The sequence below is a fragment of the Onychomys torridus genome, chromosome 8, assembly GCF_903995425.1.
Source record: "Onychomys torridus chromosome 8, mOncTor1.1, whole genome shotgun sequence".
Classification (NCBI taxonomy): Eukaryota; Metazoa; Chordata; class Mammalia; order Rodentia; family Cricetidae; genus Onychomys; species Onychomys torridus.
The window spans coordinates 64,412,547-64,428,465 of NC_050450.1; the positions used below are offsets into that span (position 1 = coordinate 64,412,547).

Below are 15,919 nucleotides of genomic sequence, written 5' to 3' on the forward strand. Positions count from 1 at the left end.
AGAACACAGGCAAAAACAGGGAAAAAATAAAGCAATGGAATTGTCTCAAACAAAAGAGAGCTTATGTATAGGAAAGAGAACAATCCACAAAATGAAAAGGTAGCCCATGAGTCAAGAGAAATATTGGGAACTGTATAACTCACTAAGGTTAGTATCCAAAACATATAGAGAGCTTGGATAGGACAAAATAAAGACAATAAATGGGGCCAGGGATATATTTGGTTGGTGGAGCACCTGACTAGCCAGCCACTCCTGGTTCAGGCTCCAGCATTTCATGACCAGACGTGGGAGCACACGCCTGTAGACACAGCACTCAGAAGGGGCTAGCAAGAGGGTCAGAAAGTCAAGATCATATTCAGTTACATGGAGAGTTTAAGGCTATCCTGGGATATCCAAGACCCTGTCAAAGGAAGGAAGGGAGGGAGGAAGGCAAGGAGGGAGGGAGAGAGGGAGGGAGGGAGGAAGGGAAGGAGGAGGGGAGACAAGGAGGGAGGAAGGGAGGGAGAGAGGGAGGGAGGGAGAGAGGGAGGGAGGGAAGGAGGGAGAAAGGGATGAAGGGAAGGAGGGAGGGAGGAAGGGAGGGAGAGAAGGAGGGAGCCCAGGCAAAGAGGCCAGTGAGACACTTAGGAGAAAGCATCTGCCACCAAACCCAAGGATCTGAGTTGGACCCAAGGAACTCACACAGTGGAGGAAGAGAACTGACTACCAAAAGTTGTGCCCTGGCCTCCATTTGCATGCGCTGACCCCCCAAAATAAAATAAATGTAATTTTTAAAACCAGGCAAAGGATCTAAATAGGCATGTTTTTCAAGGCAGACATATAAAATCAATGGGGTATATGAAAAAATGTTCAACATTACTTCATTTCTAGAGATGTGCAAGTCAAAACCCCAAAAAGGAAGCCAGGTATGGTAGCCCATACCTTTAATCCCAGCACTCGGGATGCAGGGGCAGGTGGATCTCTGTGAGTTTGAGGTCAGCCTGGTCAACAAAGTGAGATCCTAGCTGGACTATATAGAGAGACCTTGTCTCAAAAAAACTAAAACCAAACAAATAAATAAGTCAATAAATAAAACTTAAAATCAATGAGGGGCTGGAGAGACAGCGGAGTGGTTAAGAGCACTTGCTGCTCAACTGTGAGGACTGAGTTCAGATTTCAGGTCTCAGCACCCATGCCTGCCAGGTGGTTCACAAACACCATTAATTCCAGTTCCAAGGGATCCAACAAGTACACACAGACATACACACATACAAATAAATTTAAGAAAACCAAGCCCCACTGAGATAAAGCCTCACTTGTAGCAAATTCCTGACCCTCCCGTCTTTGCCTCCAAACCTGAGATTACAGATCACCAGGATGACTGATCTCAAAAGAAGAAATGGTGAGTGCTGGTGAGGGTGTGGGATGAGAATACTTGAATACCATTGGCAGAGACGTTATCTGGTGAGGCTATTATGGAAAATGATATGAAGTTCTCAAAAACTCCCCATGAATCTACACAGGTTATATACCCAAAGGAGATGAACTCCACACTCTTTACAGACAGCTGCGCTGCCCTGCTCACAACAGTAGGTTTGCAACAGGCCAGATATGGAAACAAACGGGTCTTTTGATGGACAGATATGGGTTAAAGAACCACAGTGCATATATGCGGTGGGGTTTTATCTAGCTTTTAAAAAGAAGATGCTGACATCTGCAACAATATGGATAAATCTGAAGGACTTAAGAGTAGATGAAATAAACCAGACACACAAAGATAAATATGGTGTGATGACTCTTAAGTGCAGACTCTTAAAATCTAAAGTCAAATGCAGCTGCTCTCAGTGTCTGAGGGCTTTAACTGCCATGTTAATCTACCTATGGATCAGAAAATCGGGAGAGGGGTGACAGGGCTGGGGCTGTAGCTCAGTGGAAGAGCATGTGCTTAGCATCCGCAGGGCCTAGGCTACAGAAGGCACACAGCACATGTCTGCTAGGTAGATGAGAGAAAAAAGAAAAGAATGGCAACGGATCACTGAGTCACCCCAAGACTAGAGCAGCCTGTGCTACCTCCTGCCCCTCCCTACCCACTGAGGGCAGGCCTGCTTCCTCCACCCATGGTCCTTCTTTCCTAGGCTCACGACGTCCTGCCCGTGGACATTCTTGGCTGTTCATATTCCCAGTCTGATATGGCCACCAGCCACCTCTAAGTGTAAAGGGTTAGGAAGGGCAAGAGGAAGGGTGGCGATTTCCCTAGCACTTTGCCAAACCTATTCCGACATTCCTTAACAACCCTGGACATCTCCACTGTAAGACAGTATACCAGCACATGCAGCAACCTCCCCTTCCTGCTTCATATTCCTAGAAATTATGGAAAGATCTAATAGGAGTCCAAAGCCCGGCAAGAAAGGGGGCGACCGACTAGATAGTCTGTGGGTTTCCTGGTAGAACAAAACTAAAGGGAAAAATCAAAGCCTAAGGATGCTTATCAAAAATGAAAAGACACAGAGGCTGGAGAGATGCTCAGCACGTAAGAACATTCTGTTGCTCTTGAACTGAACCTAGGTTCAGTTCCTGGCATCCACATGGTGGCTCACAACTGCCTGTGACTAATTCCAGGGGATTCAAAGCCCTCTGCTGATCAACACAGATACCAGGCTCACACACAGTGCACATACACAGATACAGGCAAAATATTCACTCACACAAAATGAAAAAAGCATATCTAAAACAAAAGAAAATATAAAGACAAGAAGTGGTAGATACCAGGAACAGGAGAGAGTTCTGAAGGCAAGCTCTAGAAGTATCTTATCTACTTGGCTCAAATCTCAGTACTGTGGATGCCAGGAACTGTGTCTGCATCCTTACCTAAATGCTCAGACACTGATTTGGCCCCTTGAGTCTGTGGGCCTCAGCAGGAGGCCAAGGGTTAAAGTATTTAAGAAGATCAGGCCTCTGGCATACCAACTTGCCTGCTCCTGCAGGTTTGGCCCCTGGAATCTTAGAAGAGTTGTGTTCCCTTAAGCAGAACATCCCTCCTCTCCCTAATGGCAGACAGCAGTGATTTCTGATCAGAGTAACAAGAACATTGGGGGAAAAAAAAAAAAGGCCGAGAAGAGGTGGCTCACACCTATAAACCCAGCACTTGGAGGCAGAGGCAGGTGGCTCTCTGTCAGTTCAAGGCCAGCCTGGTCTACAAAGAGAGTTCCAGGATAGTGAGGGCTGTTACACAGAGAAACCCTGTCTTGAAAAACCAATAAATGAATGAATGAATAAAATTTAAAAATCTCACCCAAAATATAAGCTTTCAGCTGAGAATCACCAAACATCTGAAGAGTACTACAATCAAGAGAGTCAACAAACTAAGACCTTACACCACAGGACAGACAGACACACAGCAACTCAGAGCCTTCAGAAATATTTAGAGTTCTGGATCTCTAGCGATTACAGAGGATATTATTATGCCCCTGAGGAAAGAATCATTAGATGGAAATTAAAAACTGTATTGTTAGATAAAAAAATGTGACAGCTGGGCCAAAGAACAAGATGGGCACCAGTGAAGCCCAAGGTAGAACAGGAAGACAGAGCCAATGATCCGGAAGGCAGCCCCGGAGGACCGGGCAGAGAATTAGAGAAGCCATGCACACACACTGCAAGTTACAGTGGTCAGGTAGTAGAGAGTTCCACAAAGACAGAACAGAGGAAACACATCACAGGTCACTCCAGGAAAGAAATGAAAGAAAACACTTCATCAGAACTCAAGGAATCTGAGTTACACATGGCGGCGCACGCCTTTAACCCCAGCACTCAGGAGGCAGAGGCAGGCAGATAAAGTTCAAGTCCAGCCTGCTCTACAGAGCAGCGAGCTCTAGGCAGCCAGGACTGTATAGTGAGACCAAGTTTGAAAACCAAACCAAAACAACAACAAAAAAGATACTTCACAGAGGAAATATAGTCAATCACCAATTATTGAGGAAATTAAAATTAAAGGGGACAAGCAGTGACTTTCATCAACCAGACTGAATAAAATGAAAACCAACAATGCCTAATTTGTTGAAGGTTGGAGAAACAGGTACTCAAGCACTTTCAGATGGCACTGAGCATCTATTAAGCTTTTTTGGAGAGTAAATGAGCTGTAGTTATTAAAATTTTAAATGCATATAACCTCAGGACCTAGAATTTACTCTACTTGCACATGTACGTGTGAAAGGAGGTGTTTTTTGAGACTCAGAATGAGTCCCGGGGCATGGAAAAGCACACTAGTCTGGGATGCGCTCTCCTATGGCCATCCAGTCATGGACTGAGGCAGCTCTACAAACACAGTGTAGTTAGTGTGCGTGTGCAGGGGACAATCTGAGGGGAATGCCAATGTGCTGACAGCAGTTTCTCCTTCCAGCACAGCAATAGGGTTTGAAATGAAGCTAAGGGAATTTACATACACCTGTTTGTTACTTTTTGTCTTTTTCTTTGTTAGTGTTTTGAAAGAGGTTCTCACTCTAAAGCTGAGGCTGGCCTCAAACTCAGGTCAGTCCTCTAGCTCAACAGTCTGAGTACTTACTGGACTATAGATGTGAGCCATACACATCTAGCTTAGACTTTTTTGTTTTGTTTTGTTTTGTTTTTCAAGACAGGGTTTTTCTGTAGTTTTGGTGCCTTTCCTGGAACTCACTCTGTAGATCAGGCTAGCCTCAAACTCACAGAGATCCACCTGGCTCTGCCTCCCAAGTGCTGGGATTAAAGGCGTGTGCCACCCCTGCCCAGCATAGACTTTTTAAAGAAAAGAAATCACATGTTTACATGACTTGTCTAATTAGATAGGGAAACATGAGAGGATAGAAACATGAAACAGGCAGGCCTTCCTAAAGGCCAGATGAGAACAGTGCTGCCAGGGGCTGCCTCCTCACACTGCCTCTGCCTTCTGATGGCCTCTAACAGAAGGGGCCAGAGAGGCACTGAACTCACTGCCCCTCCTTCTTCAGAAGTCTCTTCCTAAGACACTGTCTGTCTTCTCACTGCATCTGAATCTGGGATCAGAACTTAAGGGCAGAGGCCAGAGAGATGGCCACTGGAGAAGAGCACCTACTGCTCTTGCAGAGGACTCAGGTTCCACTCCAGTACCCACTTGGTAGCTCACAAACATCTGTAACTCCAGTTCTATGGGACCTGATGCCTCTTTCTGACATCCATGGACACCAGGCACATGTGTGGCCCACAGACATGGTGCATATATGTATGTACAGGCGAAAAACTCATAGACATAAAATATAAATAAGTAAATAAAAGAAATTCTGGGGAAACCTCCAGGATGGTAAGAAGAAAGAACAAGTTCAGAAAGAAACTCATCACTGTGATACGTGACGTTCTGGTGACAACACAGTGTTGTCTAAAACTGCCACAGCATCCACCCATCCTACATATTGCTTTCACCAATGTGCCTTTGACATTCCTCTCATCAGAGAGAAAAGGGGAAAGCATGCTTTTTTCCTCTTGAATCTCAATGGTTTTGTGATGGCACGTGACTTCAGAGGCCAAGTCTCTTGGTGCACTCATCCTTAGATCCTAGCTGTCTTACTTTGAGAAAGCCTGAGTAGTCATGAGAACAACAGGGATCCCAGTCCATAGACTGGCTGAGCTCCCAGCTGACAGTGAACACCATGTGCCAGCCATAGCAGCCAATGGCTCCTCAGGTCCCATCATCAGCTGCCTTAACTGATGGTGCATGGAGCAGAGACACATTATTATCCATGCCCAGCCAAGTTTCATGAGCAAATAACTGCCTTAGGCCAACAAGTTCTGTGGACAATGGAGAGCTGTGCATACTAACATACATATGAGTATACTTGCTGACTCGGGCAGCCTCCAAAGGCAAGGGAAAGGGTATCATAGAGTGAGGTCACATGACATCTGAGGCTGCTTCCTAGACTAAGGGAAAAATACATGGAACCATCTTTTCTTATGGGAAGACCACTGTCTGTGAGGACATCTTACCTTTCAGAAAGCTGCCGGATCTGTGGGATCCCCATGTACTTGTGAAAATGCTCCAGAACATTCATGACGCCCTGAAGGAGATTAGCAACTTCTCCGTACTGTCTGCGCCTGGTCATGGCTCTGCAAGAACAGAAGTTGAGACTAGAAACCAAACACTGAAGACAGAGATGTGGGATGACCTCGATAGCTCTAAAACAGGCAGCAGCCGATTTAATAAAACTTCCCAAGTGCTGGATATGTACGGTGTGAGCACTGGGTATGTATGGTGCTTAGCACTGGTTATTTATGGTGCTGAGCACTGGGGGAGGAAAAACAAGGATTTAGCTCACTCTCCGGGTGACACCATTCAGTAAAAGAGTCGAGTAAGTGGTTAACTAACAAGGAAGGTGAACTAAGTTCTAAACAGCAATATAAGTTACATGCCACAGGGCACAAAAGAATGTGTGTGCTGGATGGATCAGGTGGCAGGAGGGGACTCTGGGCAGACTATGGGTTTGGGTTGGCATCGCATGAGGAGCAGGATTTTAAGAAAGCGTTGTATAAAATGTCGCTGAGGATTGTGGTGCACAGGAGAACCAAACGATTTTTCTAGAATAGAAAGGAGGATGACTGTTTGTGATTTCAAGTTAACTGCAATCTGTAGTTTTAAGCCGATGATAAAGAACTGCATCGGAGATGTCGACTTGCCCTACAGCTAAGGGTAATATGAAGCTTAAGTAAAAGAGGCTGATAAAATCAACATGGCAATGCAGCACAAACTATTAGGTCTGAATCTTCCACTGGAGGTGGCTTTCACATTAAATGTGTAATTCATGACGTCCCTTACGAGACATTTCAAGGAAAGGCTCCAGTTCACGCCACGGTGCTCCACTGCCATCTCTACCTGCTAACACCCAGAAGGGAGGAGGAGGATGGTTCTTCCAGTCCCACTGGCTGCCCACCCTGGGTGATCACTCTTGCAATGGACCAGGGACTCTGTTACCCATGGTAGACCCAGCAGAGGCTAGGAATGATGTAACCCCTCCTCCTTCCTTCTGGGTATCCTCCATTCCTGCCACATCTGCATTTCTAGGAAGATGGCTGGTCTGTCCACATGTGAAATTGCACTATGACTAGGGCAGGGGAATCAGCCTGACCACCCCCACACCCTAGACAGGAGCTCTAGCGCTAGAGAAGGAGGCTCTGGACACCCCCACACCCTAGACAGGAGCTCCAGTGCTAGAGAAGGAGGCTCTGAATCACTACTCTGTGGTAAACAACCAGCAACTTCTTTTAATACTGTTTCTAAATGTGTTAAACAGAAAGCTACAATCTTGAAAACATGGGTTTTAGAAAAAGTGGGTTGAATGATACATCAAAGATTTGTTTACAAATGGTCTCTTTGGTGAGGTGCAACTCAGCCCAAGAGAAAGAGGAGCAGCTGCCAAGGCTGAGGCCCTAGGGAGTAACTGAGCTGAAACACTGTCTGACTTCTGGTCTAGATCTACCACACCAAACGACCCTTTTCTCGGGGTCATTCTCATGGGCTTTCTGTGGCCTCCTCAGGTCATCTGTCCATCATTTTCTTATTAAGGCAGATGTTTGTTGTCTTTTGCAGTGCTGGAGATAGGACCCAGGGCTTTGGGCATGTCAAGTAGGCACTCTGCCACTGGGCTACATCCCCAGCTCTTAAGTTGTGAACACCAAAAGCAGCTAACACTTGTGGTCAATGTTCTGAAAGTGGGGCAGGATGGTGAGGGTAGCCTGGCTGGGAAACAAATAACTCCATGAAGTCACTCTCCTTCTGTGGCGCATTTCCCATGGGTCCCCTGAGAAAGTTCACTCTGCTTACTTACTCCAGGGAGTCGACCCCACCGGCCAGCATGTGCAGGTGGTTCAGTGTCGTGATTGAGGTGGTCAGGTGGCGCTTGGCATGGTCTAACTGCTTTATATCTCGGGTGATTTCCTTCACCTATACATTGAAACCAACAGGGAAAGGGGAAGGGTAAGAAAGCTGTAAACCCACCTTCAAGTCACTCCACAAGAAAATCATACACATAAAATAATTTGAAATAACCTCAGGTCAGCCCCTAGAAAAAATAAGAATACTCTCACACTATAAAACTAAAATAATTTACAATAATTAACCTTTTTCATGTTTTCTTTGCTTGTTCCTCTTTTTTAAAGATATATTTTGGGGCTGGGTGTGGTGATGCATGCATACTGTTAATCCCAGTACTTACAAGGCAGAGGCAGGCAGATCTCTGTGAGTTCAAGGCCAGCTAGGGCTAGGTAGAGAGACCCTGTCTTTAAGGGGGAAAAAGCAAAAAAGAAGAGGTTTATTTTTCTTGTTTTATGCGAATGTGTGTGTACTGGAGCCACAGAGGCAAGAAGAGGGTACTGGGTTCCTGGAGCTGGAGTTAATATGGTTGTAAGGAGTCTGATGTGAGTGCTGGGAACCAAATCAGGTCCCTTGCAAGAGCATCAAGTGTTCTAACTGCTGAGCCATGTCCTCAGTCCTCAGCTTCTTCCTTTTTATTGAGAGCAGGTCTCACTGTGTAGCTCTGGCTGCCCTTGAACTTGCTATGTAGACCAGGCTGGCCTTGATTTGTGTCAATCTTCCTGCCTCTACTTCCCAAGTGCTAGGAATATAGGCATGTACCACTGTACCCAGCTCTGTCCTTTTGGTCTACACCTACCATGTAAGTGAGCCCTTTCTTGAAGTCATTCTTTTGGGCTGGGTGTGGTGGCCCACGCCTATAATCCTACCTACCACTTGAGAGGCTGAGCCATGATGATCACAAGTTCACTGACAGCCTGGGCAACACATTGAGTTTAAGGCCAGTTTGGATTACCTAGTAAAACCTGTCTCAAATGGTTTTTGTTTAGCTTTTGTTTTTTTTAAATTTGGCATCTCTTCAGATTTCATACCTAGGGTCACAAAACCCTCAAAGAAAGAAGTTTACTTTATTTTTTGCTCTTGATGGAACATAGCATTGAGCACAGGGTAGAGTCAAGTCCAGTGCATCCCTCCACAGCAAGTGTGTTGTCTTCCATCACTACAGGTGCTGGGCTCAGCTGGCTGCATTGAGGCAGTCTTTATTAATGAAGCTACAGTTTATTCCTGATCTCCAGCCAAAAAAAGACTGACTCACATTTAAAGAAAAAGTCCAGTGCTTTAGATAAGCTTAACATGTAACCTCCTGAGAGAAGAGCAGCCTGGAGAGCGAAAGCTGCCTGTTGTCCTGGCAGACCCGAGAGAACGGAGCATGATGTGGGAGCGCAAGTGTGTACACATGCCACAGTGTGTGAGTGTGCGTATATGAAGGACAAAGGACAACCTGTGGGATTGGTTATCGTTTTCCATCTTGGGAGTCCCAGGGATCAAACTCAGGCCCTTAGGCTTGGTGGCAAGCACCTTTACTTACTGAGTCATCTTGCCAGCCCAGGGGAACTTTCTTTTTCTTTTTTTTTTTTTAAGTTTATTTATTTATTATGTACACAGAAGAGGGCACCAGATCTCATTACAGATGGTTGTGAGCCACCATGTGGGTGCTGGGAATTGAACTCAAGACCTCTGGAAGAATAGTCGGTGCTCTTAACCTCTGAGCTATCTCTCCAGCCCCCAGGGGAACCTTCTTAATAGCAATTTGGTTTGGTTCCCCAGGCTTTAGGAGACCTGGAAAGAAAGGAGTTCCATGGATATCAAACACAAATATTCTAATCATTAGATACATACATGTCTCAGTGAGGTGAAAAAATCCTACAGTGAGTTAAGCTCATATGACCTGATTTTTGGTTTAACCACTCTAGATAAGTAACTGGTAAAGAGAATTCCACTGCACAGCCACAAGCCTTTACTGCACAAGGCCCTGGGTTCTATCACTATCACCACTACAGGAAAAAGAAATTGAGTGTGGGTCAAAAGAAGATGTGAATGACATAATACATCAGAAACTTATCTGGCCCTGTGATCTGATCCAAAACTGAAGTTATCATCCTCTTGAAAGCAACCCCGGTCTCTTTCTGGGCTACTTCGCTTCAATCCTACTGTTCTTTTTGAGAGAGCCAGAGAGCTTCAGCACTCAACCAAGACCTTTAACTCTTTATTATTATTTTTATTTATTTATTTATTTTTATTTCATGCACATTGCCTGCATGTATGTCTGTGTGAAGGTGTTGGATCCCCTGAAATGAGAGTTACAGGCAGTTATGAGCTGCCATGTAGGTACTAGGAATTGAACCCAGGACCCCTGGAAGAGCAGCCAGTGCTCTTAACCACTGAGCTATCTTTCCAGCCTGACCTTTAACAATTGATTGTCCTGCTCAGCATCCCCAGTGCTAAGTTTACAGGCACATACATCACATCTGGCTCTGGTCTGGGAGGCTTTAACCACCATTCTGTTTGTTTTATGTGTATGAACATTTTGCCTGCATGTATGTCTATGTACCACTTGTATGCCTAAAAGGGACATCAGATTCCCTGAAACTGGAGTTATAGATGGTTATGAGCTGCCAAGTGCATGTTAAGAATGAAACTGGGGGCCGGGTGGTGGTGGCGCATGCCTTTAATCCCAGCACTTGGGAGGCAGAGCCAGGCGGATCTCTGTGAGTTCGAGGCCAGCCTGGTCTACAGAGTGAGTTCCAGGAAAGGCACAAAACTACACAGAGAAACCCTGTCTTGAAAAAGCAAGGAAAAAAAAAAAAAAAAGAATCAAACTGGGGTGGGATAGTGGTGGTGCACACCTTTAATCCCAGCACTCAGGAGGCAGAGGCAGGTGGATCTCTGAGTTCTAGGCCAGCCTGGTCTACAGAGTGAGTTCCAAGATAGCCAGGGCTACATACAGAAACCCTGTCTCAAAAACAAAAAACAAAACAAAAAAAAAAAGAAAGAATGAATGAATGAATGAATGAATGAATCAAACTGGAGTCCTGGGGTCCTCTGAGAGAGCAACCAGTATGCTAAACTGCTGAACCATCATCTCTCTAACCTAACCACTGGGCTTTAAACTACTCATCTATACCTCTTCTCATCCCTGCATTCAACAGCCAACAAACCCTCTTCCTCTATCCTTCCTCGTGGCTCTGTACCATAGCCTACTGGTCTTTTCATTCCCAAGATCTTATATCACATACCCTGTGCTGCTTTGGGCAAGCTGAACTACCTGCTATTCCCTGAAAATAACCTTTTTTTTAAATGACTTATTTATTTTTATTTTATGTACATTGATATTTTGCCTGCATGCATGTCTGTGTGAGGGTGTCAGATCCCCTGGAGGTAGAGTTACAGGTAGTTGTAAGCTGCTGTGTGGGTACTGGGAATTGAACAGCCAGTGCTTTTTTTTTTTTTTTTTAAATGGTAGCACTCACACCTTTTTTTTTTTTAAGACTTATTTATTTATTATGTATACAATGTTCTGCCTGCATGTGTGCCTGCAGGCCAGAAGAGGGCACCAGATCTCATTATAGATGGTTGTGAGCCACCATGTGGTTGCTGAGGATTGAACTCAGAACCTTTGGAAGAGCAGTCAGTGTTCTTAACCACTGAGGCATCTTTCCAGCTCCCTAAACAAAACATTTAATGGCAGGACATGTAAGGAGTACTCAGGGCAAATGTATGAAAGGCTATTCTGCAAAACAGATTGCTGAAACTAATTGTAAAGGTCAGTCATGAGCATCCAAAAAGGACAAAGCAAGATAAGGTGGGTTCAGATTCAGACAAATATAGGGCTGGATCTCAGCTCTACCACTCAGACACTCTCTGTCTCAGACCAATTTTCTTGCTGAGTATCAGTTTCCTCATTTACAAAATGAATAATCGAAATAAATAAATAAAAAACAGCAATGACACTAAATCTCACTGTAAGACTGTCAGGAGGGCTGTATCAAATCACTTATATGAAGGAACTGGCATTGTGCTTGGCACCTTGAGAGATTTTGCCAAGCACTAATTCCCCTATCATTGTGCCCTACCTGGCTGGAAGAGGGTGCATAGTCCAGAACAGCAGCTTAAACCCATAGCGTTATTGCTGAGCATAAATGCTGAGTATAACTGCTGAGTGTTTGATAGGCAGAGCCTGGTGGATCTCTGTGAGTTCAAGGCCAGCCTGGTCTACACAGGAAAACTCTGTCTCAAAATAAACAAAATTAAGTACAACGAACTCTAGCAAATGTCATCATTGCTAGAGTCGCTTGGTGACCACACTGCCTGGTGCTGAGTATTGTACTCCAGAGAAAATGCAGACCCTTAGGTGTTCTGCTCTGAGGTCCTGTGAGGTAGACGTTTTCATTCTTTCATAGTTAGATGCATCACATGACTTAGATTCTCAGCCCAGACACCCAGCGCAGCCTGGTGGCTCCTGAGGAGCAGCTGTGGTTAAGGTTGGGTTCCTGGTCAGCAGGGTGCCTTCTGAGCACATCCCCTACAAATTCAGAGAGTAGGAAAACTGTGTGCGTGCATCCTGGGTATAGTACCCCCACCCCAGACCCTCGACCAGTGTTAGTGAGCTACTTACCATATTACATCTCAGATATCTTAACTGGGAAACACAAGCTAGAAATATGCTAGAGAAAAGCATCCAAAATGACTAGGAAACTCCTTGAGTGTGTGTGTGTGTGTGTGTGTGTATGGGGGGACTATTTCCGATTTGAAGAAGCGGCTGCAAATGTAGGGCAGCAAGGCCGGTGAGTCACCCCTGTCTCGCAGCTCCTCTGAGGCAGTTGGGATGTACTCAGAGAGGAATGCATGACCACTACTGGCAGGCAGGGGGAAGAAGAGCCTGTAGCTACTGTGACTGGATGAGACGCTGCTAACTTCCCGCTAAGACACCTAACTCACCATTTGTTCTGATTTTTCTGCTTTGTCTTTGATATCCTTGATTTTGCCAAAGAGCTGCTGAATGGCTTTCTGGGCCTCTTCGAGAGCCTGGAATAAGAGAAGTAGGTTAAAAATTAGAAGCAAGGAGAGTAAGTGCCAGTCACTCTGCTCTAAGCAATTCCAGTCTCTGGAAGGTTCTGACTAGAAACTCTTGAGTCATTGTTCTTGATCGACAGTTTCACTGCACCACAAGAGGAGAGGGAGATAAAGCCTCATATATGAGCACAAGCAAAGTCTAAGAACTTAGTAATCTACAGCAAAACATTTAAATTCAGTTTTTGGTTTTCTGAGACAGAGCCTTACTATGTAGTCATGGTTGAACTAGAACTCTCTGTAGACCAGGCTGGACTCAAACTTGCAGCAATCCTCCTGCCTCTGCCTTTCTCAGTGCTAGGATCCTAACCACATGCTACCATGCTTGCCATAAAGTCTCCATTGAAAACTAAAGCAGGCCCTCTATTTTGGTGATTCCTATACTTGTTACTGATGACAAAGAGACACAGAGCTGTCTCTCAGTGTGTGCATGAGCCTTCACACCTGTGAAAACAGTGGCAGCCCCATGTCAGAAGTAATTGACTGGGGCACTGGCTGGGTATCAGCTTCCTCATCTACAAAACGACTCTAAAAGACTGTGTCTACAATCACCACCACCACCAAAATCAGGACTGGCATGGGGACTCCAAAGTTGTGGCAAATCTTAGACATTTATGGTATCCTACTTAGAAACCAATAAAATGAAGTCGGAAGGGCACATCTGAAGCTATAGTGAGCCAAATGGTTCTCAGGAAGTAAACCTCCACGAAGATGGACGGGACCCACGGAAACTGTGACCACTGCCACATCGCCGGGTGTGGGGAGGAGGAAGAGCACTACAACTACAGCGTGGAGGGTTCACGGGCTCTGTGGTTAGTGACAGCCCACAGCTGTTCAGTCACTCAAGGACATTCTGATCAGGTGCCTGTACGAGGGGAGAGGGAAGGCGAGATGGGGGAGGAGGGAGGAGAGAACTCTCAGACAGTCCAGCTGTCTGGGAGAGAAGGCAGTGGCAGACTTTCAAAAGTGAAACCACCATCCGCAGGTAAACAGGACTGTGACGTCACGCAAACCAAACCAGTGTGCAAAGGTGAAAAGAGCGCTCACTCCTTACACCGGATTAGGACAGAGGGCTGCCACCGACTGCAGGGAAGATGCTAAAGGCTGTGACGAGGGCGGATTACAGCGGACTGGGAGCGGGCAGCGGACACAAGGCTGGGCTGGCCATGATGGCCCAGATTTGTCTGCCACTTGTGTAGGTAAATAATGTGGTTTGGGAACCCAGCCTGACTCACTCATTTTCATCACACAGTGCCAGCAAGGGATAGCTACAACATCACATGGGCCACAACAAAGCTGATTGAGCTAGACACGGTGGCACATGCCTGTAATCTCAGTCCTTGGAAGTCTGAGGCAGAAGGATTGCCATGAGTTGGAAGTGAGCCTGAGCTATTTAAGGAGACCTTTAAAAAAAAAAGAAAGCAAGGAAGGAAAGAAGGAAGGCAGGAAGGAAGAAAGGAAGGAAGAAAGGAAAAAGTTCGTTGGACTCCAGCAGACTACCTTAATAAGTTTTCTGTGTGACTGATGGAGTGTGGGAAAGCAGCAGCAAATGAATGGAGGAATTCTCACAGTGAGAGATGCTTGCACACTCTACTGTGTAAATAGTTCAGAAGCGGGGAACTGGTTGTGGAGTCCTAGGATAACTGTAGAAGAGCATTGTTTCTATAATTTTTGGGTTGTTTTTCAGTGCTAAGAATCAAACCCAGGGCCTTTATAAAGTTCTGGATTTACTATGGAACTAGCTGCCTAACGGTTGTACATACCCAAGGACATGAATACTCCAGGCAATTGTCCACTGGGGTTAGCTAGGATGGTCACACTATGTGACGACTGCACCATGTAACAATGATAAAGTTATTCTTGTTATTATTATTGTAGATCGGCTTGCATTATTTTGTTGGGGCATGATCTCCTGGAGCCCAGGCTTCTCTAGAACTCACTATGTATCCTAGGGGGACCTTGAACTTCTAATCCTCCTGCCTCCAGTGCCAGGATTACAGACAGATGTGGTAATATGCAGTTCTAGGGATCAAACCTGGGGTTTCCCTCATGAATGTCAGGCAATGCTCTACGAAATAAGCCACATTCTCAGCACCTTCTTTGGATTTTTAAGATACAGACTCATGATGCAGTGGCAGCTAGCCTTAACCTATGACTCTGCCTCTGCCCTCAAGTGTGGGGTTGTGTGGCTCAGAATAATATGGAGAGTTCCTCTCACTCTCAAAGGCGGCCCTGGTAGGTCTGGTGGGATGTCTCAGCAGCTGAGCCCTGGATGTTCTTGCAGAGGACCCAGGTTCATTTCCCAGCACTAGCCTGGCAACTCACAACTGTCTGTAACTCCAGTTCCAGGTGATGGGCAAAACCACACACACACACACACACACACACACACACACACACACACACACACACACCTGCTCCTGGTGATAAGTTATATGGTCACTTTACCAAGAGCATCTAGCTAAAGCAATAGCACAGCTAACATCCGACAAAGCTTTGCCAAATATTAAAAATGTCAGCACTGAGCGGCAGCACCCAGACTACTCTGCATCAGGGTGCTGTGGTCTACCATCCCCTTAACCTCAGGCACAGCTACAAGCAGTGGTTCAAAATCACTCACAGCATCACACTTTAGATTGGTAGCATTTGCCTGGGTAACCGAGTTTAATGCCAAGGTGATGCTACAGGGGAGGGGTCAGTACACTCTAAACTCATTGGAGGCTTCTAAACATTATGGCTTTTCAGTCATAATGTCAGAATACCACAGAGACCTTGCAGGCAACAGACTGCCAAAAGACTTTCTTCTTGGGCATGGCTTGCATGGCATTCTGTGATGTTTAAGGCATGCATGTTACAATGACAGGCTGATGGGGTTATAGCCAAACACCTTAAAAGGACAGGTTAGGGCTGGGGATTTAACTCAGTGGTAGAGCGCTTGAAGGCCCTAGGTTCGATCCTCAGCTCAAAAACAACAACAACAACAAAAACAAAAAAAAAAAAAAA

General features: G+C 45.6%; 1 protein-coding gene across 1 annotated transcript in view; it reads right to left on the reverse strand.

Annotated features, from left to right (window-relative positions):
• Vps53 (VPS53 subunit of GARP complex) overlaps positions 1-15,919 on the reverse strand; it is a 146,222-nt gene that overhangs the window by 88,447 nt on the left and 41,856 nt on the right. Inside the window, exons 5-7 of the mRNA XM_036196517.1 lie at positions 12,785-12,871; positions 7,803-7,918; positions 5,968-6,087 (exon numbers count right to left, since the gene is read on the reverse strand). Of these exons, the coding sequence (XP_036052410.1) occupies positions 5,968-6,087; positions 7,803-7,918; positions 12,785-12,871 (323 nt within the window). The remainder of the gene's footprint in view (positions 1-5,967; positions 6,088-7,802; positions 7,919-12,784; positions 12,872-15,919) is intronic.